We start from the raw sequence: 27,352 nt of genomic DNA on the forward strand, positions 1-27,352 counted from the left end.
AGACATTTATACCAAGAAACAATGGATCCCTTTAATAGAGCAGACTGGTACTGAGACAGACTAGCATGCAGGCTAGTGAGATGTCAGGTTAGGGTGATACTCGGTGTGTTGCAGGGGTCCCACGTTGCATGATTCCCCCTCGAAGGCATGACAGCGGTGAAAATCCTCCTGCTCTGTGTTAGATGTTTGGTGCTGATCTGTCATTCGTGACAGTTGGTCTCAGCTTGACCGTGGCGAATGGATTCCCTCCTCTGCAGGGAGAAAACGGTTGAAATCATCTCAAATCCACCAATCCATGGACATCAATAATTTAAGTCTTTAATTAGTCAAAGCAACGGTGAGAATCTGTGAGTGTTTTTGTTAGTTGTGTTAAGTCACTCACCCTAGAAAAGGAGCCTTTGCGGTCCCATTGACTAAAGAAACCTGCTGTGAGGAAACAGAGACAGAAAGACCCTTGAAGATCCAGTGGACACAGAGAAATAACACATAACATTAAACATACACACACACAAACCACTACAGTCACCACGAACCCACACCCTCCCTCCAGCTGTGATAAAAGTCAGTGTTGTCAGACTGGTTTGATTAGATTTCTCCTCAACGGTTTCCCCCCCTCCTCCTCCTCCTTCCCGATCAGAGCTTTGACACATACTTACACTACAACCTCAGACCTCACTAAGTCTGGAATCTAGATAATCTAGAAAGGCTGGCAAGAGACACACTCCTCTTTTTCTCTCACCTGAGGACGATGATAATCTTATCGCCTCCACAGAGCCAAGTGAGCATGGGGAGGATAAAGTAGAGGAACATGAATACCTGAGCTGTGAGCCTGAGGGCTACCAAAGCACATATTTGCTTATAAAATAGTATAAAGCTGAAAAGAAAGTTTATAATAGCTGATAAATACATCAGAGGAACTCTCTTCTGCCTTTGAGTTTGTAGTTGTATGTGTGATGTTGTTTTCATTTTAGATCAGATCAGAGAAGATATTTAAACCAAAGTTTTAGTATTTGTTTATTTATTCAGCATGCAGAGACAAGATAGAAAAGGTAAGTTGAATCAAAATTCCTAAATGATTTTATTCTATTTTTCATATGCATATATTTATAATTGACCTCTTTTACAAAGCTCATAGAGACGGCTTTTAATGCGTTCATTAATTACTGCAGAAAAACATGCTTTCCCTTACTCTTCCAGTAGAGAGCAGGCAACATCCAGAAGTCACAGAGCATGCAGCCACAGTGAAGGTTTGTTCCCTGAACTCTGCCTTTCAGGAAGCGACAAACTCTTGCATTCACTATTTAAGCCTAAATTATGGTAAAACATTATTTCAACTTTAACTCGAAACATTTTAGAATCTTTGTAATGCAGGTGTTTCGAATCTAAATGCCAGAAATGGAATTTTCTTAACATCCACATACACTTTTAAAAACTTTATCTTGTAAATAAAATCTCTTCAAAACATTCTAAACCTGCAAAAGTATGAACACTCACGTCAGGATTAGCGACGTTTTCACTGCAAGCAGACATATGGCATTTAAAAAAACCGATACATACAGTTAATTACAGTGTTGGCAGCAAGTTACATGACTACGTTACTTGAGCCAATACTCCAGTTAATGTTTCCCACTGAAACTGGGAAGCCTAAATCTGTACAGCGTGTCAAAAGTCTGTATCACCCAGCATAAATTGGTGGTAATTGCTGCCTGAGAGGCTAAACTCAGGGAACAAAAGTCCCCACGGAAACGGAGACAAGGTCCACCTTTGCTTTACAGTCACAATAACAAACCTAAAAAGCACAGTCAGCCTGTTCTGCCTTCACTTGAAGGAATGTGTCATGGGTGAAATAAAGACTTTTTGTACTGCATGTGACGTTATTAAAGTTTTTGTCCATGCTGGGCAAAATTCTCCAAAAGTTATGTAAAATTATAACACAACGAGGATGACATGAGAAAAACAATATGTGGAAAGCGTCGGGATTCCTACTGTATCTCTAATAGTGGTTTATTTCATGGTAAAGCCCTGAGGCAGCAGATACAGAGGACACTGAGTGCAGACAGAGCAATGAGGAAGGTGATGATGAGGGAGAAAGAAGTGTGCCTGGGCTTGTCTGCTGGCTGGCTGGCTGGCTGGACAGCTACTAGTTCATTCTGTATCAGCTGACACACCGTGAACTGAAACTGTGTCTGTACCCTGTTATCCTTTATGCTTCCATCTGTAACTCTGTCTTCATTCCTGAACAGAAGCAAAACCTGGCTGGGAGCATTTTTCAGATGTCTCTTAAATTTGTGAGCCAACAGTTCTCTGGTTGGTCTGTTTTACACGTTTACTTAAGTCTGTATTAGTTGAAAAATTGCAAAGAGGCTCCTGAAGAATGCAAATAAAACATCTTTTTATGGCCAACACATCCTTCAGGTCTCGATAAATATAGTATATTTCCTTGAAGTGGTTTCAGGAATTGAGGTGTGTTTTTGGCTACGCTCTGTTTTAAGGAGGCGATGATTATACAACAAGGCGATGTAGATAAGACAAGATTAGTCAGACCAAATTTATGTGATGGCGTTTTGAGGTGTGGGTGTGAACTGTGTGACATGTCAACTAAAGCAATAAAGATATTGTATCAGGAAACATGGTGTAGAACATTTCTAGAACATGTGAAGGACCACTGAAATCACACTAATACATGGCTGCTGCATTGCATAAACACAGTTGTCTAGCCTTGTCCTTTAGCATAAATTTAGTAATAAAGTAGTAACATAAGAAACTTTTGAAATACTTTTGTACGTTTTGAGAGAAGTAAGGGTGCATGTGTACTTTAATTGCTATTTATGCCCGCGGTAGTTACTGTTTAACAAAAGTCTTGCACTTATCTCGCAAACTATTTCGATGCCTTTTATGCGTGTTGACCGTCATGGTTTTAAAATGTAATGGAATCACCCTGTTTCGATAATGCTAAACATACATATATAAATGGTACAGTATTCCCACATTATTAAAACAAGTAATAATTCATTAATTCACTTCATTTGTTACTTTCTTTTAAAAGTAACAAATGACCAATTAGAGGAATAAACAATGTTAACCACATCCAGAGAATAGCTTATTTTAGCCACAACCACAAACACAAAAGCATCTCATGTCTTCTTGTTGCAGAAAAAAAAGTTGCTTAAAATGACATTAAAATTACAATATGTTAGTATGTTACAGTGTCAAATCCATAACCATGAACTCATATATAACAGAGTTGTCTGCTCTATCTGTTTTCCCTGAAGCACTTTTTGGACACACTCTTCTCTTAAAAAGGTTCTTTGGTAACTGGGAACTTCAGAGCATACATCAATGACATCATTAAACTGCATGTTCATATTGTACCATGCCCACCAGTCATTGAAGCTTTATATCAAAGGAAACCAAAGAGATCAAGGAGGCAAAAGATTTAATACTGCTATTAAGGATACTTTCTTTGTTTTGTTCTCATACTTCAGCAGTTCTCTTTCTGTGATTGTATAAATGGACACACACATTTTATAACTCAATAGTGTCGAAGGTAAATGGTGACGGCACATTACGTTGTCCGATCTTAATATTTAGGCTGATGAAATGGGTTTGTTTTTGAAATAAGAAAAAAAAATCTTTCTCGTTCAGATTTAATAATTACACCAGACTTCACCAGATCAGGTCCTGGTACTGACCGTGTGCTGTGGCGAGGGTGTTGAGGTGACTGCTGGGCGGGAGGGGAGCTCGTCGCTGTAGTCTGGCGGCGGCAGCAACACCGGCCCCTCTTCATCCTGCTCTGGCAGACTGGCCACACTCAGACTACGCACCGGCGTGCCCATATTGCTGCTTAGACAGGTGACATAAAGGTTCAGCTATCCAACGTCAGCTATAAAACAAATCACTGACTCATCACGCAGCATTCTGTATAGTTCTCTTACCTATTTGATATCACAGGCTCAGTATAAGGTCTGCAGTAAGATGAGGGAAACCAGCCCCGCCTAATATAAGAGAGACAAACATACCACAACATCAACAACAATATCAACAACATCATAAAACAATCTTATATAACTGGCTGTATAAAGCGTTTATTGATTATTTGGATAATCATTAGTTGTTAAAACTACTCTTTCTAAGATGCAGTATGAGCTATAAATGCTTTGACTACTATTAAAGCAATAACCTCCAATATTCCAACAAAGGAGTGATATACAAAACACTGAATAGAAGTTTAAACCATAAAACATTCAACAAAAAAGATTAGAGCTGAAGCAATTAGTCAATTAGTAGATTAGTCAACTGACAGAAAATTAATCTGCAACTATTTCAATAACTGATTCATCGTTTGAGTCATTTATCAGGCAAAAATGCCAAATGTTCTTGTTTTCGGCTGAGGATTTTCTGCATTTCTCTGTCTTATGTGGTAGTTAACTGAATATCTATAGACTTCTGCCTGCTGGTTCAGACAAAACAAGTGGAGTATTTCATAGACTGAACAATTTAATCAATTAATCAGGGAAATTGTTTATATTGTGGTCATCTGAAAAAATACATCTCTCAATCAGTATAAGTTTATTAGCCTGAGTGGGCTGCATGATGACATAATAATATGCCCAAAAATCAATTCTGCTAAAATGATAAATGAATTATGCTCAGATGCTTGACTTCATTCAATAATATATCAAATAGTAAGAGCAGGAATGACAATGACATTCATTCTACTTTCACACAAGCTTTCTCCTCCCGACTACAAATAAATCTGTTATTTGGTTGATAATCACTGCTGTAGACAACACATGAGATCGTGATGCACATAACAGATAGAAAATACATCACAGACAGCAGGTTTTGCTCAGTAAGACTCAGAAGTTGTCTCCAAGTCACGTCTAGAGAAAAAGATGGCCAATGAAATGGATTTGTTGCTAAGAAACAGAAAGTACTGTGATTTATTCCCAACATGTCCTCTTCTTGACAAACCGCCACTGACTGCATTAAAACCACTCCAATTCAAAAGGCTCTTAATGACACACACACGCACAGGGAGCAGATAAGGCTCGTGTTAATTTGTTTCAAAGTGGGGATGAAAAAAAAAGGCTCTGACACAAGCTCTGTGAGCATTCTGTAATCCTTTCGCCTACATTATAAGTCCTAATTGATCCAGAGAGGCGTTTAAGATGATTTTGATCACAGATGCAATCCAGAGGCTACTTCACAGATTTATTCCACTGCAGTTACAAATACAAACATGACTTGGTGTGCACAAACAGGCTCGAACCTCATGATTTGTGCAAACAAGACACATTAAGGCCAACAGGTGCAATGTATGTTTATATAGGAGAATATTAAACAGGAAAGAATGAGAACATTTTTTCCCTCTCTGCAGTCTGGAGGTGACATACAGTCACAGCTGCTGTACGACTGCCTGATTTTACCATAACTGCTTTTAAAAAAATCCTGCCTGATATATTCATTTCACTCACTCATCATCACATGTCTCGGAGGAAGAAAAATCAAACATTTTGTCATTGTTGCGCAACTTATAAAACACCATATCTCTCTTGTTTGTGTGTGCGTGCACCTGGAGTATGTGTGTATGTGTGTGTGTGTGTGTGTGTGTGTGTGTGTGTGGTTTTGTCATTAGGAGAGAGAGAGATCGAGCTTTACGACTGTCATGTCAAACATACCTGACATACTCTACTGTTTCTAGGCATGATGTATTAGCACAGCGAAATATTAACAAACACATAGCAGAAACTAGTACTGCCACCTGAGGCATGTGAAAAACGCCTGTGTGTCAGTGCTGCCGCATATTTGTTGGAATGAAAGTACATTTCCACTTGTGGGTGTACCAAAGGTTGTATTTAAATCCAGCATGTGAGAGGAAGGGATTCTACAATAAAACTTTCTATTTCAAAAAGAACGTTGTGATTCATTTTTAATAAGTTATGTACGACTTAAAAACTATATATATCACTGGAATCATTTTATACTCCATATCTCAGTACTTTCCCCCTTTTTTTTTAAAGACCAAAACCAATTTCCTAAAACAACTGGGCACTGTAGATTATAGCAAACATTACTCAAACTGGAATAAATTGTGTGGGGACCATTTTCAGTAACAGATTTTGCATGCTAATGAGTATTTATTGCAGGAGGACGGTGTATGTGGAATTGAGTCAAAATAAACCACAGTGCCTGTGTTCGTGGTAATGAGAGAACATGTCACTAAGTGCAACGGCGTAGCTCATTGATGTGTTTTTAATAGTTTTTGGACAATGGACACCTATGGCGAAGAGGAATAAGCCTTATTAAGGGTTTGGATACACAGACATTATTGTTCTTCGTCTTTTTCTTTCCATGGTACTTGAATAAAATAAAAAGATGGGTAAGCTATGACTCATTGTAAGGGGGAAAAGCACCAAAATTAACAAAAATCATTTATATCTCCATAAAAAACAATATTTTCATTCATGTTTTTTCTCTTAAAAGTCCCTATCTTTATAGAGCTAACTCTAATTTCATACTCGTAATATGATAACACTCAGTTTTACAAATTGACAGGTTAGGTTAACTGAGCTGAGGTGGCTTAAACCATCAACATGTCATACAAAAAAGGGATTAATATAACCAAAGTAAAAACTTACTGCCGTGTCTTCTCTAGCTCTCCGTACAGCCAGCCGTCCTTCTCCTCTGAGATGAGCAGAGCGATGATGACGCCGTCGTCAAAGCTGAGGAGTGTGTCGTTGTTGCCCGCCGTGTGGGGAAAGATGGTCCTAACTCGTGGCTTCCTGGCCATGTTGAGACCAGACGATAGGGATGGGGACCTGGACAGACTGCCCTCTCCAAGGCTGCCCTGGTCTGGAGGCAGTGAAGGGTCACAAACACAGAGATTAGAGATGTGATACTGTCAGTGGCATGTCAAAAGTTAGAATTAAAGGTAATTCATTTAAAGGAGTAGTTTGACATTTTGGGAAATACACTTATTTGCTCTCTGGCTCATATCTATCCATTAAATATAAGGGTTCAGCCAGTAGCCAGTTAGCTTAGCTTAGCATAAAGACTGGAAACAGCTAGCCTGGCTCTGTCCAAAGGTACAAAGTCTGCAAACCAGCATCTCTAAAGCTCACTCAGTAACACATCACTTATATATCATTCATTTAACCTATAGAAAAACCAAGGTGTTAAACAATAATTTGCTGCTTTACAGGAAGTTAGGCAGCGCCAGACTATTTCTTGGCTGGGAGCAATAACTCAGCAGTTACAGTGAAAAAAACCCCCATCAAATAGTGAGCTTTAAAGCTAAAGCTATCTACCAGCTGCCTAGATTGTTTACGTTGCACAAAGCCAAGCTAGCTGTTTCCCCCTGTTTCCTGTGTTTGTGCTAAGCTAAGCTAACTGGCTGCAGCTGTAGTCTTACAAATATGGTGTCAATCTTCTCATCTCACTCTCTGTTTTCTCGAAGTACACCAATAAAGCCTGATAAGGAACATATGATCAAAATTTCAATATGTAAAACAGATGTCCCATTCATGGGAGCCAAAAGTGTTTCAGCCGTCTACCTGAGTTTTTGTCTGAAGAGGAAGTGAGTGAAGATCTAGGCTCTTGGTTGAACATGTTGGCTAGTGGACTGATCTGAGCCTTTATTGGCGGTGCTGGAGGTGGCACCGCAGAATCCATGTTGTTCTGAGGAGATGACAGAGAACATGATTAGCAGATGTCATAATGTGACAAAATATGAGTTGGAAATATTCAAATCATAACAAGCGTTTTACTTGAAAGACGTCATGTGCATGAGCGAGGGTAAAGTCCGTATCAAGGCAATGATGTTTTAACAGTCTATGCTGCAATAAACAGCCATGGCCAAAACACTGATTGGACTTTAAAAGAAGGCAATAACAACAGCACATGCAGGATTTCCCGTGGCTGATAGCAAGCTAATGATAGTCAATTTACACACAACAGCCTCCATCTGATACATCAGATATCAGCACTATCACAAGGTAAACTACAAGCAACAAAAAGACAAGATCTACATGATTTGCACTATTTGTGAACTATCTGGCCACGCTTTCATCCATTGCTTTTATCTGAAGCATCTTGAGCATGAGATATGTGTATGTGATGAAAAACAACACAAAGTAACAGGTGACACAGAGCACACGTCATCGTGACACCAGCTTTGGTGCGTGGTTTAACACAATGAATTCATACATGAACGCTCACCCTGTTGTAGCGTTCAACAAGTGGCGATTGCTCTGGAGTGGTGGAAAGCCCATCTATCATTGTCTCCACCGTGTCTGGGACCTTGGTGATGTCGCTGCACTTTTCCTGCCAGCTGGGGAGCTTCACAGCCAGCATCTCTTTGGCCTGGAAACACCGGAGAAAGAAAGAAAGAAAGAAAGACAGACCATGTTTAAAAATCTACTGTGTCAGTCTGACTATGCAGGATTACTCCTCCGTCCCTTCTTACCTTCTCATGGAAGTTGCTAATTTGATAGGAGAACATGCAGTGTTTGTCCGCCAGGAAACAGAAACGCCGCTTTTCCTCCAGCAGCGCCTCTCTACAGCCGTCGGCAATGAACTTCTGCATGTCCATCTGGCGCGATGAGATGGTCTCCATGTACTGCAGACAATCATGTCATGGGAGGAGGTCAACAAGGAGGTCAGAAGGACTGGGTGTGGGATTCAAAACTTTTCAGGTTTCAAATGAGCAACAAAATTGGAGAGTATTTTCCAGAGGTGCACTGAAAATTAACGTAGGCGTACAGAATGAATCTACAGGGCATCAATTAGGAGGGATGTGCAGATTTTGTGCTGACCTGAGTGTAAAGCAAGCTCTCAAGTCTCTTACTGAGCAAAAACTGATTAAAGCTAACTCGGTGGCCACAGCTTAATGTTTCCATGCTTGTGTCCGATTTACTAATCGAGGCACTAATGAGTTTTGTAATCAAAGTCGATAGTTTAACGATAAGTTTCCTGCTGTTCGTGGAGTGCGCTTAGCTCAGTGGGAAAGCAAATTAGTGCGCTGAAAGACACACCTTCCCCACTGAGACTGAGAACGATCCTGCCTGTCACACAGCGCAGACGGGCGACTGGACCTGACAAAATCAAACTCTTTAAAATGACTTCTCAACCCCCCCCCCCCTCCCAGCCCTTTATTTCACACCCACTCCCCCTATTCTCTCCCGTTCTCCTCAGGTTGTCATGGTGACGGTAAAGCAGCCTGTCTCTAAAGGGCTCTGCTCTACTGTCTGATCTCATTCTCTCTCTCTCTCTCTCTCACTCTCCCTACGATAGCCTGTCAGACGCTGAATCAAGGCTTTTCATTTCCCATTTTCCCAGCAAACATTCGCCCAGACTCTCAGCGAGAGGTTGGAGAGCAGACACAAAGAACTGAGCAGCTTTCTCAAGCCCTACGCTGCATGATTATTAGAAAGCTGGGGCGGTAAGCCTCACCTCTCTCGTAGAGTACTGGAGCCATTTCTATCAGATAATAAAAACCTGTGAGGAGGAGGGGCCCCGGTTTCAGCTCACCTAGAGAGCCAGGCACAGGCTATTAAGCTCCACCCAGATAAGAAGACTTATTGTATGGGTGTCTTTTACAAGGTGCCATTCAAGTATAAAAATAAACACGAGACCAATTTAAGCAGCAGAGAAGAAAGGAACAGCGTGCCAAAAAAAGGAGAGAGATGGAAATCGAGTGTCTAAACACCAACGGCCCTTTTACAACCTGCAACCACTTCTTGACTTTTCAATTAAAGGCTCTGTTTAATAATCCTCTCGAAAGTAGCCAGGCTCACACATCATCCATCATCTAAGTGAGGCTATGAAAACAGTCAATAAATTAAAACAAGAGAGGGACAGGATTTATTACTCAAGCATACACACACACAAATCCCTCCTCCATTTCACCACATTGATTTACAAAGCAAATCACAGTCTGAGGTGTTAGAATGATTGTTGCTGACGGACAGTTCGAGTAGTAAAAGTCAGGCCCAATGAGCATCGTACAACAAACCTACTCAAGCAAGGTGATGTCAACACTGACTAGTAAAACTACAATTTACATGTGATTTTTGAAAAGCAAAAGACGAGGTTTTATGAGACCGCATTGCTGTTTGTCCACACGGCTGTTATGCATGTACAGTACTGTGGCTCTGTTCATTTTTTACTTTTTCTTTTACTTTTTCCGTGACATCTTTTTTTGCTAGTCTGAGCAATGTATCATTTTAGAATGCACAGAAATCAAATAACAAATCTAATATCAGAAGCATCCACTCAAAACATAAAGTACCATTAGTCATGTGGACATGTAGGAGTTTGAGATGGCAGCAAGAGAGACAGTAAGTCAAAAGTGTGACATCAGTAAGTCCTCATGTTCAACCACCTGTTTGCATTTGATTCCTTTACAAACCAAACCAAACAAAGGATTTTCCAACTTTAAGAACATACAAACAGCGAGGTGAAGACCAGTGTTGCATCAATGTAAGTCCATCAAAAATAAACATCACACACTATGCTTCAAATGTTTTTGGCACTCTTGACTTTACGCCCGAGATTGTTAAATGAGGAACTAGTCAACTGGATTATACTTGTTCCCAGAAACATGTAGCCAGGTGAAGTAAATATTGTAAAATGTGTCGCAGTAATGTTTGTTTTTGTACACTTGGTTTCTATGGTGATTTATGAGTGTACTGTATAAGGAAACTAAACCTCAGTTACCATCTTGATGAAGGCAAGATAGCCGGAAATATTTGGTGAATAAAGCATTGTGCACTGGAGAAGAGAAACGAACCTAGTGCAGCTTCCATACTGTAATCTATACTATATAAATCCATCTGTATCATCTGACATTTCTTTACATGAAATCTTCATTCAGGAAATATTGAAGTCACCTTCCTCGTCTCTGCAGGGTCTGGAATTGTGTGTGTGTCTGCATGCATGTGAGCATTCCTGCATACATTTGTGCAAATCTGGGTGTGTACGTCTTCAGTGAAAACACAATCTTCTGTCTATAGCTGAACGCAGGGAGCAGAGGTCTAAGCCCTGTAAGAATCTGCAAACAGCTAAAGGTGTGGTGACACCTTTGATGGTTTTAGTCCCTTGTTCTACTTACAAAGGAGCTTCTATTCTGGCTTTTCATCTCTTGTGCTGAGTGTTCAGATCTGAGGACACTTGAGATGTTTTCTTTTTTGGATATTAAGTGACTGAATATGCATCTTAAATGTCTGTCATCAATTCTATCATGCCTTTAATATCAAAATACAACTGTAAAGCAAAACCTGGAAGCATATTTCTACATCCATGAGTGCATACTATGTCTTGAAAGGAAGGAAAAGTTGGGGTGGGTTTGGTTTCAGTCTCACCTCGTTCTCTTTGATCTCATACTTGGATGAGTGCTTGCCCTGGCTTTTCCTCCTGAGCTTCTTCAGGTCTGTCTGAGAGCGCTCCAGGGAGTCCTGCTTCAACTTGTGCTCTGACTGATAGCGCTTGAAGGTGGCCTACAGGAGACATTTGACAAGTGAAGCAAGGGACAAGTGAAGGAGAGGAATTGATGAGATGAGCAGATTGCAGGTTTCATTATACGAACGTTCCACAGATGCAGAGAAGCTGAAATAATGTCTTTGTTTGAAATGAACTTCCTTGAGCTAAACTTATTTTTTTTTAATCTGAGCTTTGCCTGGGTTGGTTTGGGTTGGTGGATATTTACACTGTGGTGTCACTTACATTCATGTATTTAACATCCATTTCTGTCTTCTTCTCCAGCTCAATAATGACCTCTCTGTGGAATCTCTTGAACTGCAGAGAGAGAAAAAAACACGTCATATTTGTTTCAACATAAATCATTCTGTTCTAAGCACAATGTACAGTTCAGTCACATGGCTTGATGGCAGTGTTATGATAAGAGTGGAGTGACCCGGTGGAATGCATGATAATGAATTTCTGAGAGGAAAAGATTCCACGCACCAGGGAAAGCTTATCAGCCTGTTAAGGTTAAACATTTACAACTTTTCCCCTCTCACAAATACATTACAGTCAGGCAGTCCAGGAAAGTCAAAAGGTAACTTAGAGAAATGAGAGTAAGTCTGTCATGTGCACAAGACGTTATTTGCATGTTTGTGCCTGTTTCCAAAACTCTTCTTACGTCAGACTGCGTGTTGTGTTGCAGTCGTTGCCATGTTTAAACTGGTGACACTTCGATATACCTCCCGTCGCTCGCAGGTATTCGTAGCATTTCACCCACCCCGCGGCGACAGGGTCAGGAATGATTCTGTGGCTTTTTCACCCATGTCAAACTCTCTTTCACCTTTTGCTACGACAATTTGAAACTCTTTCAAATGAAAGGAATGAGCTCAAAGGGTTGTTGAGGTTATGTGTCCAGAGAGGAGAGTGTAACAAATGGCCAATCTCTGTCTATTGTGAAGTTGGCCTTAGAGTACTTCTAGGAATGACAATTGGTCACTCATAGAGGCTCAAAAGGGGACCTGTCCATGTACAAAGTTGTTTTAATGACAAAATTGCAACATAGGAGAGGCTTTTTTCACTTTTTATCCTTCAGTTCCATTATGTTGCTTTCATTCTTCTGAGTCAGGACCAGACAGACTGGAGCGCAGTTGTAGGGAACAACCTAAAGAGAGGCTAGGAGGAGGCAGGGTGTCCACTTTCTATAGTCCATATATTTTCTCATTGTCAATAAATCCCACGTAAAGACCGAAGCCAACAATGTGTTAGTCCATTTTTCAATACTTACTGACCTCCCTACCCTGTCAGTGCCACTGAGCTCATTCAGTCCTTCTGGAGATGTAAATCTTAAAAAAATGTTCACATAAATAGACTTTTATTTCTAAAAAGGTGAAATAATTTCCTAAAACAGCTGGGCACTGTGGTTCACATACAGCCCACAACCCAAAGATATTCAGTTTATTAGTTTCCTAGAAGACTAAAGAAACCAGAAAATATTCACATTTAAGAAGCTGGAACCAGAGAATTTTTACTCGATTATCAAAACAGTTGGGGATTAATTTTCTGCTGATTAATCAATTAATCGTTGCTGCTTTTTTGGGGATTGATGCAAAATAAACTACAGTGGTCGTTTTATGTTCGTGGTAATGAGAAAACATGTCACCCAGCCAACGATGTGGCTCACTAGGAATAAGCTATATCAAGCTTTGGCAACACAGGAAATACTTGTTAGTGGGATCAATTCATTGGATTTGTTGACAGTAAGAACAACAAAGAATATCATCAGATGTATCTTTTAAGGCTACTCACGTTTTCCTCCAGTTCATTGTGGACCTTCCTCTGGGCCTCTGCTATCTCCATCAGGACCACACCTAGAAAGACATCAGGAACATCTTTTAATATTTCAGAGAGGTCAGTACAAAGAAAGAGAAACTGGTTTTGTGGTTTTGTATCCTGACTAGGGTCAAGAGGAGTTTTTAAGGGAGGCACACGACAGACAGCAAACAACAAACCCAAAAGCAGTGAATGAAAAGATGCACATTCAAGAGGACTTTATTTTACAATCATTTGTAAAAGAGCACCATCAACAATAAAAAAGTGTTTTCACCAAGACTTGCATACATCTTTAAAGAATACATACATGCATACATATATTTTACAGATGACTTATCTCTTCTCAGTATTTGAACAGCTGTGAATAAGTAATCTGTATGAAATGTTCTGGTATTTTGTGGTCAGATACAGAACAGTCTCCATTCACAGACAGGCTGCACCACAGATAGAGCAGCATATGACATGAGACAATAGCAGTGAGTCAATACTGTAAACAGAGGTGGACAATCGTAGCTAAGCAGTTTATAGAGCTACCTCTATCACAATGGGGCGAAATCTAGACTCAAGGTTTACTATAGGACACAGTGTTCTAGTAAAACCTGTGAAAACTGTACGGGACATCATATCTGGACATGTGACAGTTTAGGACAGTGAGGGAAAAGAGAAAAACTAGAATTTCAACACCTTAAGATGAAGTCAAGACAGCGTTGGTGTCAGAAAATCTCTAAAAGTTGCCCATGTTAGCAATCAGCACCTTAACATAAGTAAATGTGAAAATGAGCACACACTCATACACATTTGACCCAACACCTGACATTCCTCCCTGCACCCATACACTCAGAGTAAACAAACGTAATGACCTGCTGATACAGAGCTGTGCTTCTGTGATCCAGCAGGCAGCGTCCAGCTACAACAACATTGCCCTCTGAAGGTCACCAGAACGTACTGGTAAATGCTGCCTTTGTGCTTGGACGGGGAGGGGTGGCGCTGGGCGCGGGGGGCTGTTTGTACAGCCCCAACAACAGACGGCACGGGAATGGAAGGGGGAGGCTGAGAAAGGGCAGGAGGGGGGTTCAAAGGGGCTGTTGTACACCTGCAGGTTTCACCTTTGGGGTTAACAAGGTGTGAAAGTCTGCCTAAAGACGTAATGGGGCATGAATCTGTCAGATGAACAACCTGAAGAGGGTGAATCAGGGTAAAGAGAGAGAGACTCTCACGTTGTAAAGAAGTCAGAGATGCTTGAAGGGTTTCTCTCCATGGAAATAAGGTGTGAGTTGAGGTGTATAAAGTAAAAAAGTGTGAATGACAAACTATGAAAGATAAATCCATGGCAAGAACTGCCATTCATGTTCATCAACTTAAAAGAACAACATCACAAGGCGACGTTCCTCCATTTATCTTATCTCCAATCTACGTCTGTTGCCAACAATTTGTTCTCTTTTGAGGATTTTAAGTACCAAGATAATCTAATCTCACCTAAATAGTTTTAAATACACACCATGTTCACAAGGATTTTTACACAGGCCAGTACAGAGTTGATTAAAGATTTCTGTGGAAAGCTGCACCTTCCATGATTCACTCATATGACTTATGATTCATTATTATAAATACTTTGCCTATTCTCTTCTAGACTTGCTCATACAACACCCACCCAGTTTACCTCAAGTTTACCATATGTGTATGCTGATTCAGATACTGTCGCTCACAACTTAAAAAAATGACCCTTGACCTCTTAATCCATCACATGTTGCTTGCAGATGTGAAGATAAATACAAGGAGGAAATAATATCCATAACCCAACTGTACCTTTACAGTAAATGCTGAAAAGCGTCAAAAATACAATTAAAAAGACACTTCTTTTTGTGTTGTAATGACTGAATTGGTAGTAATATTCAAGCAATCTTTACGCTCCCTGTATCAAATGCCTGTTTTAAAGGACTGTTGATAGGACACCAAGCAACGCCTTCCACATTGTCAACAGGTGAAATGATTTATGAGCTGGAAATACCCTGTGCCAACACAGCCAATGCCCGTTTGGTGTCTGATAAGGTAACTGTGCAATATGAAATGACGTTGGTGGAGCAAAACATGACCTGTTTCTCTTTATTTCACCACTTAATCTAACCCGCAGTCCTTCCTCTATTTGCTGAGTGCACACATCATCTGTTCTTGCGGTTTTGTAAGAACTTTTCATGCATCACTGGGCTTGTCTGCGCAGGCTTGCAGTGTGTGTGATAGAGTGTGACCACCTCCTATGTGAGTCAGGATCTCAATCATACACATTCCAGTGCAGGTGGGGAGAGACTTTGTTTGGAGGTTGCCATAGATGAGCTACTCCCTTCCAGTTATCACAGTGATGTCACTGTGATCAATTGTTGAAACACATGAACCGGTGAGTGGTTAAACTCCTTCTACACTCAGAGTTCCTTGTGGTAGAGGTTGCACCAAGAGGACTCAGATCTTTCTAACTTTCCTGTCATCCATTGTGGGGTAAAAGAAAATCCTGTCATCTGAGGGAAATAGCACTGCTGTCATTGTAAAAACTTCACAACTCCAATTTTGATAATTGTCATCTACTTGAACCGAACGGAATCTACAACTCCTACAACTTGGAGTACGTTTGAAGAACTAATTGTTTTAACATCCAATCACAACCGACAAAGCTCCAGAACAGCCAATAAATGGACCTTGAGATGAGATTGTTTTCTCAACCGCTGTCTCCAAGGTCAAGACTGAACTTTGAAACTAAACTTTTGGGCAAATTGTGCTCAGAAAAAAAATAGAAGTAGGACATCTACATTTCATGACAACTAGGCCATCTGCCGATGAAGATAATGTGATATGACTGAAAGCTCCATAACCTTGAGGTGAGATTGCTTTGTCAACAACCATTGGATGAACTAAAAGCTGCATTGCTTGGTTCCTAAAAAGCTAACATTTGGGTGATACACATTTTAACACAACTGTACACACAATTCACACACAAATACTAAGAGGCTTGTGTGTGGAGGCTGCTGTCCAAAGAGCTTGGAGCACTTTGCATTATTACCAATCAAATATGCCCCCTTGAGTATTGATCATCAGTTTATCACACTAATGATGATCAAAAAACAACCTTTTTTGGTTTGTATTAATTTATTACTGTTTAGTGGTTTGAGCATCTACTACCATTCAGCATGTTTACTGTGTGTGCTGCAGATCAATACCTGTGACAACTTCTTTAACGCAGAATGATGACCTGCCATCACACACAGAACATAACATCATTTCTTACTAGAACGCATAAAACTAACTGCAGCCTCAAGCATCTCCATTAAATCTCTGTTTATTTAACACAAAAACACAAAGCAAACCTTGAATAACCTTAAAACGGCATGTGCCTTTCATATATTTTGAGAAAATAAAGAACGAGTTGCTGAAAATTTTTATAGACGGTGATTTCCACTAAATACTGGTTGAAATATATTACAGTCAATAAAATGACTCGAATTGCTGAGCAAACAAAGGAGAGGTCAGAAAGAATCATGAGATATCTTTGTGGAAGAACTGAGGTGTGACAAGGTTTTACATTACGGTTTATTGAGCGGTAAGTGAGTCACTGGTCTCTTTGGAGGTCCCTTGGAGGAAACTCCCTGTGTACTGGAGTTGGCTTTAGTTTAATGGTGGGTGCAAAATGAGAGTGTTTGAGGTCCAGTGTGATTAAGAGAGCTGTGGAGTGTTACGATAGAAGAGTCATAACTGAATGAACAATAAGTGGACTATTCGAAAATAACCTCCACCCTCCTGCTTTTTTACTTATTGTTATCAGTCTCTGCCTGCTTTGGTAAAACAATCTGTATATGTGTGGCTGATATTTTAGAGCCTGGATAAATGATCCAGCTAATTGTCCTCAGCAGTTTCCTATACTTCTATCATGAGCAGGAGTAGTTAGGCTAAATGTTTTGGGAAATGCATTTACTTGGAAACAGGGGGAACAGCTAGCCTGCCTACCAGCACCTCTAAAACTGACAAATTAACATCACCAAGTCTCATTTGTTTTATCCAGAGAAAAGCACTTAGCAGGTTCAAATAGAAAAGGCCCAAGGAGCCCACCATAAAGTTCTTAACAAGGAGATATTGATTCCTTAGTTTTGCTCCAGACAACTGTTGATTTTTCCTCTTTTTTTTTTAGCCTGGAGAGATGAGTCTGCTCCAGGTGCTCTCAGACAAAATATGACATGGGTAAAAATGAAGGGAGGTGTATTTTCACTGACTTTTGGGTTTTGACACCAGATGCTTCTGGTGATATTGTGTCTGTAAAGAAAGATGAATTGCCCATCACGCACGCCTGATGATACAGGCAATACTGTGTGTCGTGTCTAGAGAGTAAAACTGTCTCATGAAATAGCTCTAAGCCAGATGGTTGAAATGCCACAAAAACTCTTATTAACCATGACATCAACCTCTTCTCAAAAGCCAAAATCTGTTACAGAAGCTATCTGCGGGAAACACTCAGCGCTCTCTCCGTTCTCAATCAGCATTCTCTGTGGGAAAAAAAAAAATCGCTCCGGCTGACATTACCATTTTTCTCATGCTGACAGTGTACCTCAATATTTCATAAAACAATTTCGACTGAGGCTTGACAAACAGCGCAGAGAAAGGGTGGAAGGGGTGGGGATCGTGCTATTCTTTCTCCAGTAACATTTTCAGTCCCTCAATACCTGCTGCTTTTCAGAGTGGAATGGCAACTCCCTAAGGAGTCCAGTCATGCACTCATGCACAGGAAGTTTCTAATTGTACACCCACTGAAAACTATGACTTTTAAATATACAGAGTGTTATACGACATACACTGCCACGGCACTGTATTACAGATGAATGGCGACAAAAAGCTATATTTACTAATGTCAAGCTATAATCATGTGTGACTTCACATGTAAAATTAGTAGCCTTAAAGTTGCTTATTTACACATCCAGCAGTTAGGGAGCAACATTATCATTAATTTGGAGATGTGTCTCTCTCCATGAATGATGAATGTTAATCCAATATTCAATCTCTTTTAGCTCTATTTTTGGTTTCCACCAACCCCTGAGGGAAATATCTTAGCTCTTAACTGCTAAATGCTCCACTATGTTCACCAGCTAGTCGGTAACTGTGTCTGTTCGCTGATTGGTGCTGAGCAGGTAGTGCACAGTGGGGGTTTTTAAGCTTTTTCTCTGAAAACTGCCCAAAAACTGCTCTGTCCAAAAACTATGCTATGAGCGCTTAAAGTGAATCGAAACAGTAAAGTTGGGGACCATACAGCTAAACAATGAGCTGAAACTCGCGATACAGCTCTGTAAAGTTGATTCTTTGTAGGTTCATCACTACAAGTGACGCCTCTCACATTACACGAGGTCATTTGATACATTGTTATTAAGAAAAATATTGATTATAGCTGCTTTAGCTATGACTGAGGGGACCACAAGCAGGAAACAAAAATGTCTCCTGGTTAAGTGTGGTCTGTTTACTTTTTGTTTTACCTATGTGAAAGAAAATCAAATGTATATGACTTGCTAAAATGTAGTGTAACATTTGCACAAGAAGGAGAAGTAGCATAAAGTCAGCAAACTGACTCAGTTTCTGTCAGTTACACAGCAGTATCTTTCCTATGTTACCATTAGCCACCATAAGCCTGTAAAGCTGTAAAACCTGTACGAGGATTGAATTGAACAAGGTTTATTTTATTGCTTATTAATTCAACACTTAATTTGTAAGAGGGATATTTAAGGTACATACTACATTTGTATAGTCCTCACATCATTTTTGCTCTGTCACCAGATCACTTTTTTAACTTTTAACATTTGCAACAGTTTGGTGTAATTGGTTCTAATTGGCCCATTAAATGATCACAGATGGAAGAGCTTAGATAATGTGGTGATTTGAAGTAGGTCATAGGGTGAAATTTATTCTAGGGGTTTTCAAAAGACTGCCTTTTATCAGAACTTCTGCAAATAACTAGCAGGCAAAGTGGCAGTTTTTTACTATTCCTAAAGTTATGGTAAGAGAAAAGAGATCACACAGCAGATGATCACTGACATCGGTTGCAGCCTTTCACTGTGCATATTCTTTTAGTTTTCCTTTAGGTAGTTTTGACATTTGACTAGACGTGTTTCCTTATTTATAGAACACTTTCACCTCCATTATGGCATCAGCCTGAAAGAGAAAATGTGGACAAACTGTAGTCATGTGGACAAGGAGCAGTGCGGTATGAAATAAAAAGCCTCAGGTGACTTTCTGCAAATACTTGTCAACCACTGTGACGCAAATGCTTTTTTACACCACACCATTCACCGAGGGGGGGAAAAGAAAACAATCTATCACCTTGGAGAAAAATAATCTTTACAGGTGTCTGCAGTGGAGAGATAGTCAAAACAACATCTATTGTACAAGGTATTTTGTCTATCACTCTTGACAGCGTGCAGTTTAAAGGAAATTATGCTGAATTCTGTGACTTGTACACCTCAATCGTGTATTGTTCTTTCAGTGAGGGAAAGAAGGATTAAAGATTCACTTAAGGCAGTCATTTCCATACAGTTTGAGCCTCCTTGGCCTCTGCAGACAGACAGAAAAGACCGACAGTGGGTTTGGTGAGGCAGATGGAAGAACAGGGGATGAGGAGGGTCAGTGGTGGGAAGACAGTCTTCTCTGTCTGTCTATTTGTTCAGTGTGTTGGCTACTACGCTTGCTGCAGTGTGTGAGAGAATTCACACCGTCTCGTTGTCATCTATTCCAGGCAGTCAAGGAATGACTGAGGCGCCGGGAGTTCAAGACTGCATGTGCCTTTTTACTAGAAACTCTTTTAGATTTTGGGATGGATTTTTATGATTGGGGGCAAATAATATGACAGTGCAACATATTTTTTTCTTTTTATCAAATTTCAGTGGTTCTTTTTCTTTTTCTATCTTGTTTCATTTTTTTCTCTTAATATTCTGCAGCCACATGTACACTCCCACATACAAATTCTACACATGCTCCCTAATGGCAAACAGAAAAAAGGGAAACTACAGGAGGAAAATATAGAAAATAGTGAGATTCTCTGGACGTTTTTGCTATTAACCAATGAGAAGCTTTTCATAAAGCCAGATTTGATGCTATTCACATTGTTTTTTTGAGATTAAAGCTGCAATCCATAACATTCCACATGTTCATGCAACAACTAGTTTGGCGTTTGTGAAGTTGTTTCACCTTGTTGTTTTGCAGTGAAAATGTCACTGCCAGGCCGTGAAGATGAACATATTATTAAATGAAGTGATGAAGTACTGGCATTGTTAACTGGCAGGTGTGGTATTTCGTAACAGCAGTGTAAAAAGAACGTCTCAACAGTAACAGACATATAAAAATAATAATACATTAATTTAACTCTAGCTGACTTGCAGCTAAAGGGTTTTTATACATTTTTCCTTTATTGTCTGAGTATCAAAAGTGGTCTCATGATGTGTAATAAACAGTGTTTAATCATCATTAAAGGATCAGTGTGTAGGATTTAGTGGCACCCTCCCCTTCCAAGTGTGTAGGAGAACCTACAGTGGGTGAAAACTCGCAAAAAACGTGAAAGGCCCTCTCTAGAGCCAGTGTTAGGCTCGTCCGTTCTGGGCTACTGTAAAAACATGGCAGTGCAACATGGCAGGCTCCATGAAAGAGGACCTGCTCCCTCTGTAGATATAAAGGGCTCATTCTAAAGTAATGAAAACACAGCGATTCTTATTTTAATGGGATTATACACTCATTAAAACATACTTATGAGGGGGGATTCAAGATTGCAGCATAGCGGACAGTCCACATTGCTGAGCTCTGCGCCACAACATTGATAGTATCAATTATTCTCGCACACTAAGTAGTATCAGTCTAGTGCTTTTGCATCAGCTATATTAATATGAGTATCGATGAGTACTTTTTGAGTTGCTCTGACACCATTGAAAAATGCCAAGAACTAAAGCAGGAGCAAATGCATCTTGAACTTGCCTAGCCTCCTACCTAGCAGCTAGCAGCTGCAAGCAAGACCAGTGCACTTGACCTTGCCCTTCGTTAAGCTATCTCTCTGTATAAAGCAAGGAATCTCTGTCTGTATGTATGTCCTTCACATATCTTGAGAACCGTTCATCTGATCTACTTCACACTAGGCGGATGCACTGCTTGGGACACAGGGGAGTGCGGTCTCAAATTTGGTGCAATTTGGCCACTCAACATGTTCAATATGAATAAACTTGGAATAAATAAATGATGAGTGAGCCGTTCCTTTCTGCAGCAACAGGACAGAGAATTTCAGGGCTGGAGTAGGCTTCTGACCAGGCCCACCGACGGATTAAGGTACTCGAGAAAGAGATGCAAAGCATGGCTGAACACATTGATGACCTCAAAAACAGAGGCAGGAGGAAAAGTATACATATTATCGGACTGCCTGAAGGTGATTAAGGGAGATCAAACAGGCATTTTTTAAAGGCTGTAATTCTGGTAATAACATCAGAAGATGTCTGCAATAGATGGTCTTGTGGTGTCCTTGGATGCAGAGACGGCTTTTGACTGTGTCGAATGGGCTTATCTGTTCTTTACCCTGAAGCAATTTGGTCTAGGCAGCAATTTCATTAAATGGGTGATGGTTCTTTATAATCGCCTGATGGCAGCAGTCATAACCAATGGGGTCAGATCAGGAAACTTTGAGGTCCCAAGGGGGAGCAGACAGGGGTGTCACTGTCCCCACTGCTATTTGTGTTGGTGATTGAGCCATTAGCTGAGGCAATTCGGTGCAACCCTGCAATATCTGGGCTGGTTGTTGGCCAGAAATGTCATAAATTGCTTTATACGCTGATGATATTTTATTTTATTATTTCTGTCTAATCCCGCTGCACCAGTTCACCACCTTATAAAAACTATCACCCAATTTAATGCTCTCTCTGGGTATAAAATAAGTCCAGCAGATGTTGGATGAAGCCAATTTCAGTCCATTATTTGTGAAAATCAAGCAGGACCTGGAGTGTTGGAACTCCCTCTCTATATCCTGACTAGACAGAGTCTCATACTTTTTCTGGCTGGTTTGGCTCTTTCATTTGGTGTAAACAAAGACCTCTAATTAAAATGTCCACTTTACAGCTCCCAAGTGAGGTGGGTCGCCTGGATCTTCCAGACCTCAAAAATATCAGTTAAGTGCCCTTTTATAATATGTGATGGACTGGGTTCGTACTTAGACTTCCTAAATCTGTCTGGACATTGAAGCTTCACTGTCTAATCTAGTCTAGTCTAGACTCTGTGTAGTCTCGAAAAACTTGAGAAAACTGTTCAATGTCCTGACATTCTGTGCAAGGAAAAACATATTACGTCAGTGGATTTCCTGTAAGGCTCCCACGATTTCTGGTTGGCATAGGATAATACTGGAGCATATCCCGCTGAACCTCATGACTTACTTGATACTGTGATAGCTGACTCAAAATGATATGAGATATTTGACAGACTTGCCTTTTTGGGATTTTTTTCTGTTTGTTTGTTTGCTTTTTCTCTTTTCTTTGATCATCTGTGCTGAGCTGTACGGTGTTATGTTCTAAATTTTAGATTGCTGTCACCCTTTTAGTCCTGTTATGATGGAAAATTCAATAAAACATATAAAAAACATACTTGTGAATATTATATTCCATTTCTGCCAAGTCAGTTCTGCTAGATGCCACTAAATTCTACACACTGGACCTTTAAGTCTGAAATGTGTATCTATATTTATCTAAACCACTAGTATATATGAGACGAATGCATTAGAAAAGGCAGAAAATGTCTCTGACTAGCAGAGGAGAGGTGATGTCTGGGAGTCTGGATTTTTTGGCAAGGCTGTCCATTTAGCATTATGAAAGGCATTGTTCATAGTGTCATTTTCAGACACTGACAAACTTCCTTATTCCTTTATTTACATCTTAACCAAACGTGGCAGACACACCTAATCCCGTCTCTTTCACACAGCGACAGTTCTGTGAACATCGTTTCACTTTGTCTGACATTTCATCCATTGAAATGCTGTTTATTACTTGAAATATTGCAAATGCCATCTACAAGAAGGGAACTTGGTCAGAAGTAGTAGTAGGAAAATCCACAGCTATATTTTCCAGAGGCAAAGGAGAATGATGTAAATGGCCTTAACATTCACTTTGGTCACAATTTTCCTTTAGGGCTGAATGACAGGATTATCTTTCCATTTTAACTGCCCTGCTCTCATTCGTCACATCAACCTGAGCTCACACGAGGCTAATTTGTAACCCCCCCGCATTATGGTGTGACGCAGCAGAATACAAAAACAACTTGATGAATTATAATAGCATGGACAAAGTACAAAGTAGCTTGGCTCCAAATATTATCGCTAATAAAATAATTGGAGATGAGTCATAGGATGGATGAAAAGCAACCTGCACAAGCTTGATGGCAGCCTGACAGAGGAGATAAAGAAGAGGAAGCACTTCGATCAGAGCGAGAGGTAGACCATGGAAAATAACGAATTTCTGCTGCTGCTGCTCTGCCACAAGGCTTCAATCAGTGTTGTTTCCAGATATTTGTATAGTTAACTCGCATTTGGGGTGATAGTTGCATGCAGGTGTGGAAAAGAAAAAGCATTTTGATGATGTCTGGCTTCCATAATTCAACAGAATGTTTGTGGGAAACAAAGGTGGTTACTGAAGTGATAACATGATCACGACAAAAAAGTCACTTTCATTACTTCATGGTGACTTTAAAGGAATAGTTTCACTTTTTGGGAAATGCACACATTTGCTTTCTTGTCAACAGTTAGATGAAAAAATTGATATTAATCTCATGTGTATGTAGGGTAAACATGAAGCTAATAGCAGCAGCTGATTAATTGAGCTTAGCACAAAAACTGGAAACAGTTGAAAACAGCTAACCTGGCTCTATTCAAAGGCTGTTCGAAGGTAACAGAATCCACCTACAAGCACCTCTAATGCTCACTAATTAAAATTTTATACTGTGTTATTAACAAGAAATAGATGCAAATTGTCATTTTTTAAAACAGCCAAGCCAGCTTTTTCTGCTTGTTTCCAGGCTGCTGACTGAAGCCTTATAGTATAATGAATGGGCAAAAATGCCTCTAATTAGAGCTGGGCGATATGGACAAAATTGATTTTTGACCAAATACCTCAATATTGATATTGCGAAAAGGATTATTGGTGCTTTCACAAAATATTTACACAATGAGATTTTTGATAAATAATCATCAGTAATATGGATATAATGAGTAAGTGGGTAAAGGCAAATAATAGAACAGCTAGAACAGTCTGGTGAGCTCAGAAAATTACATCACTTTACTGTAACGCAGCCTTTAAAACCAGGAAAAGACAACACTTACGCCATATCATGATATTACGTTAAGTACATATAAGTAAATCTAAGACAATATCTAGTCTTATATCATGATATTGATATAATATCAATATATTGCCCAGCCCTACTTCTAACTCATCTAACTCTCACCAAGAAAGTGAATAAGTGTATTTTCCTAAATGTCAAACAATTCCTTTAAGTACTTTTCAGCAGAAATGGAGGTCAGGAATCATTATCTTTTTTCCAAGCTCTATTCTCTCAGCAGAGACACTTGAGCGTGGATATGATGTAGACTCCCTGGAGATATCGCTCATTGTGGGTAGATTTAACCTGGGCTCGCATTAAACTCACCAAGCTCCCTGGAGACTGGAGACACGGTAGCGTTCTCTCCTATCTTTGAGACGGCATCGAAATAGACCTTTCCAGCAAGGGTCATCGCTGCGTGGGGAGACAGATACACATCATCAAGTTACTGGCTGGGAAACGAAGACTTCATGTATCAGCTTGTGTTCTGGTGAAATTCATGTGAAGGAATTTTCAACTAAAGCTGTAGGATTTTAAAAGCTGAGCTGTGTAAGCGACAAAGCTCACATTAAGATGTGTTGATCATTAGGTGTCATGTATCTTCATTTTGTCCTGTTTACCTGTGACTGACTTCTCATAGCTCTTCCCGAGGTTGACCAGGTTCCTCAAGCCTGGGTTGAACTGCTCCATCACATTCTGGGACAAAGAGCAGAGATTTAAGATTGTGGAGAAAGCAACAAGCACAGCTGCTCCTTTCCCGAATTATACAATTTTTAACACTTTTCCAAGTCACTTTCTATTTACTCACAAACATCTCTAATGACTTTCTTTTTTTTCTTTTGAAGAAGGTGGCTTGTTGAATGTAATAAAAGTCATGAGAGCTATTTTTGTGGGAGTGGGTGGAGAAGAGAAATACATGAAAACAAGTGCAAGTGTTTGTGCCATCGCTCTATAAATATCACCATGTGAGAACAATAAAACGTTCAATCTTTAACTTGACCCTTCACGTATGCTTTACAAGTCCCTCAAAAGAGCGAAGTCTCACACAAAGTGGCAGCTATTTGTGGCATGAACCTCAGCGCTCTCCCCTCCCACCCCCCAGCCCCCCATATCTCCCTCTCTCTCTCTCTCACTCTCTATTGAAATGCCTCAACAATCAAGTGCTGTTCACCTCCCTGTCTCTATTCCCCTGGCACACCCTCAATAGAACAATGAAGGGGCAGGTATGACTTTACACAGAGAGAAGAACAGAGCTGAGGAGAGAAAAAAAGGGAAACAGGTTCCTTGTTTTCTTTTTTTCTTGCTCTCCCAGCTGAAACTGTGGCACACTGTAAACCACAGGTATGACTCTCTCTCTCTCTCTCTGTCTGTCACACACACACACACACACACACACACACACACACACACACACACACACACACACCAGTGAGTATATTCCACAAAAAAATAATCTAACTCTAATTTTACTATTAAATGTAAACTCCAAACCATAAAACAGCCATTTAACTTTTAATCTAAACTGTTTTTTTCTAGTTTTCTTCTGTCTTTTTGTCACACAGAGACAGGAATATACAAGCACAAACACCCTGACACACTCTCACCTGCATTTAACAGGTGAGAGGCAGCAGTGTAAACTTGATTAGATTAATCTAGACAGACTAAACTCATCATAAAATGACTCTTGATCAAATCATTGTGTGTCAGGATGATTGATGGGGTAGGCAAAACTTTCTCATCACATGTCAGATAAACAAGAGGGTTTACGGCACTGTGGTCAGCTGTGATTTATGCATCTATAAATAATCAGATACCAGGGTGTTTCCCTCAAGTGACAGCGGTTTTGTTGCACTTTACAGGTTGATAATGAAGTGCTGAATAGTTTCTTTTGTAAACAACAACACGGTTTCAGGAGCTCAATCGGATGTTTTGGAAAGGGTTTTTTTGGCAACGTGACAGCAAAAAAGGAAATAAAACTCCTATAAAGAGTTACAAATCCTAATAAAAGACAAGCATATAACTCTCTTTAACAGTTTTTATTGTTGTTATTGCTGTGATTTATAGTCAGGGTTAAAATGCAACAAATCACAACCCAACTGTGGAAAGCCGATTTCCCAATTCAGCCTACCAAGAATTAAATCCATCCATTGTCAATATTTGCTCACTCACCTTGTATGTACTTTCAGTGAGCTTGCTCACACCATCTGGAGTGCGAGACATGCTGGCAGGTTTATTTCTCGAGAAATATAACAAAACAAATAGAGAGAAAAAAATGAAAATAAAAATTGTGTTTCGTAATCCAGGTGTTCACTCGGAATGGTAAATCCCAAAGCCGGTCCTGCTCTCAGTCTGCAGCTTCGCTGCGTGCATGTGGGCAGAGAGACGCTCAGCAGCCGGCGGCGGCGGACGCACTGATACACCGACACTCTTCCCTGGTGCGTTTAGGGCTGAGGGCGGAGGAGGGAGAGGGAGGGGGCCGTGACGTCACGAGAGGTGTTCTCATGTGGTGAAATAAAAAGTTATGAAGCAGCGACTGAAACTACATGTGTGTTTTGAGTGGAGGGGGGATAAACATCTTTGGAGGGGATGACGCATTTTGAAATAAAGTGCTCTGATTGGCCTGGAGAGGGCGCTGTAGGTCAATAAAAAACAGTTCATGGAGTCGTGGAAAATCTGAGCCTTTAAATACAAATAGCAATACAATACT

The 27,352-nt window shown here is 40.1% G+C and overlaps 1 protein-coding gene across 3 annotated transcripts; it reads right to left on the minus strand.

Moving 5' to 3' along the window:
- baiap2l1a (BAR/IMD domain containing adaptor protein 2 like 1a) lies at positions 1-27,220 on the minus strand. Of its 3 annotated transcripts, none has more exons than XM_042398552.1 (14): positions 26,815-27,220; positions 25,266-25,341; positions 24,973-25,059; positions 13,270-13,331; positions 11,725-11,796; positions 11,364-11,498; positions 8,468-8,620; positions 8,221-8,364; positions 7,557-7,680; positions 6,642-6,855; positions 3,936-3,995; positions 3,693-3,840; positions 383-426; positions 1-251 (listed from the first exon to the last, which is right to left on the minus strand). In XM_042398552.1, the coding sequence occupies exons 1-14, from the start codon at positions 26,863-26,865 to the stop codon at positions 179-181; spliced, it is 1,443 nt and encodes a 480-aa protein (XP_042254486.1). In that variant the 5' UTR covers positions 26,866-27,220; the 3' UTR covers positions 1-178. The 3 variants fall into 3 exon arrangements, with proteins under 3 accessions (XP_042254486.1, XP_042254487.1, XP_042254485.1); XM_042398553.1 differs by having other exon boundaries at positions 383-423; positions 3,693-3,843; XM_042398551.1 differs by having other exon boundaries at positions 3,693-3,843.
- Between the last annotated feature and the right edge of the window lie 132 nt (positions 27,221-27,352).

The sequence above is a fragment of the Thunnus maccoyii genome, chromosome 20 (assembly GCF_910596095.1).
Source record: "Thunnus maccoyii chromosome 20, fThuMac1.1, whole genome shotgun sequence".
NCBI lineage: Eukaryota > Metazoa > Chordata > Actinopteri > Scombriformes > Scombridae > Thunnus > Thunnus maccoyii.

Coding starts and splice junctions, on each gene's coding strand:
- baiap2l1a (XM_042398551.1), bottom strand. CDS start 26,865: ATGTCTCGCACTCCAGATGGTGTGAGCAAGCTCACTGAAAGTACATAC. Junction 25,342..26,814: donor TCACTGAAAGTACATACAAG/GTGAGTGAGCAA, acceptor TCTTTGTCCCAG/AATGTGATGGAGCAGTTCAA. Junction 13,332..24,972: donor TCCAGTCTCCAGGGAGCTTG/GTGAGTTTAATG, acceptor ATGTCTTTCTAG/GTGTGGTCCTGATGGAGATA.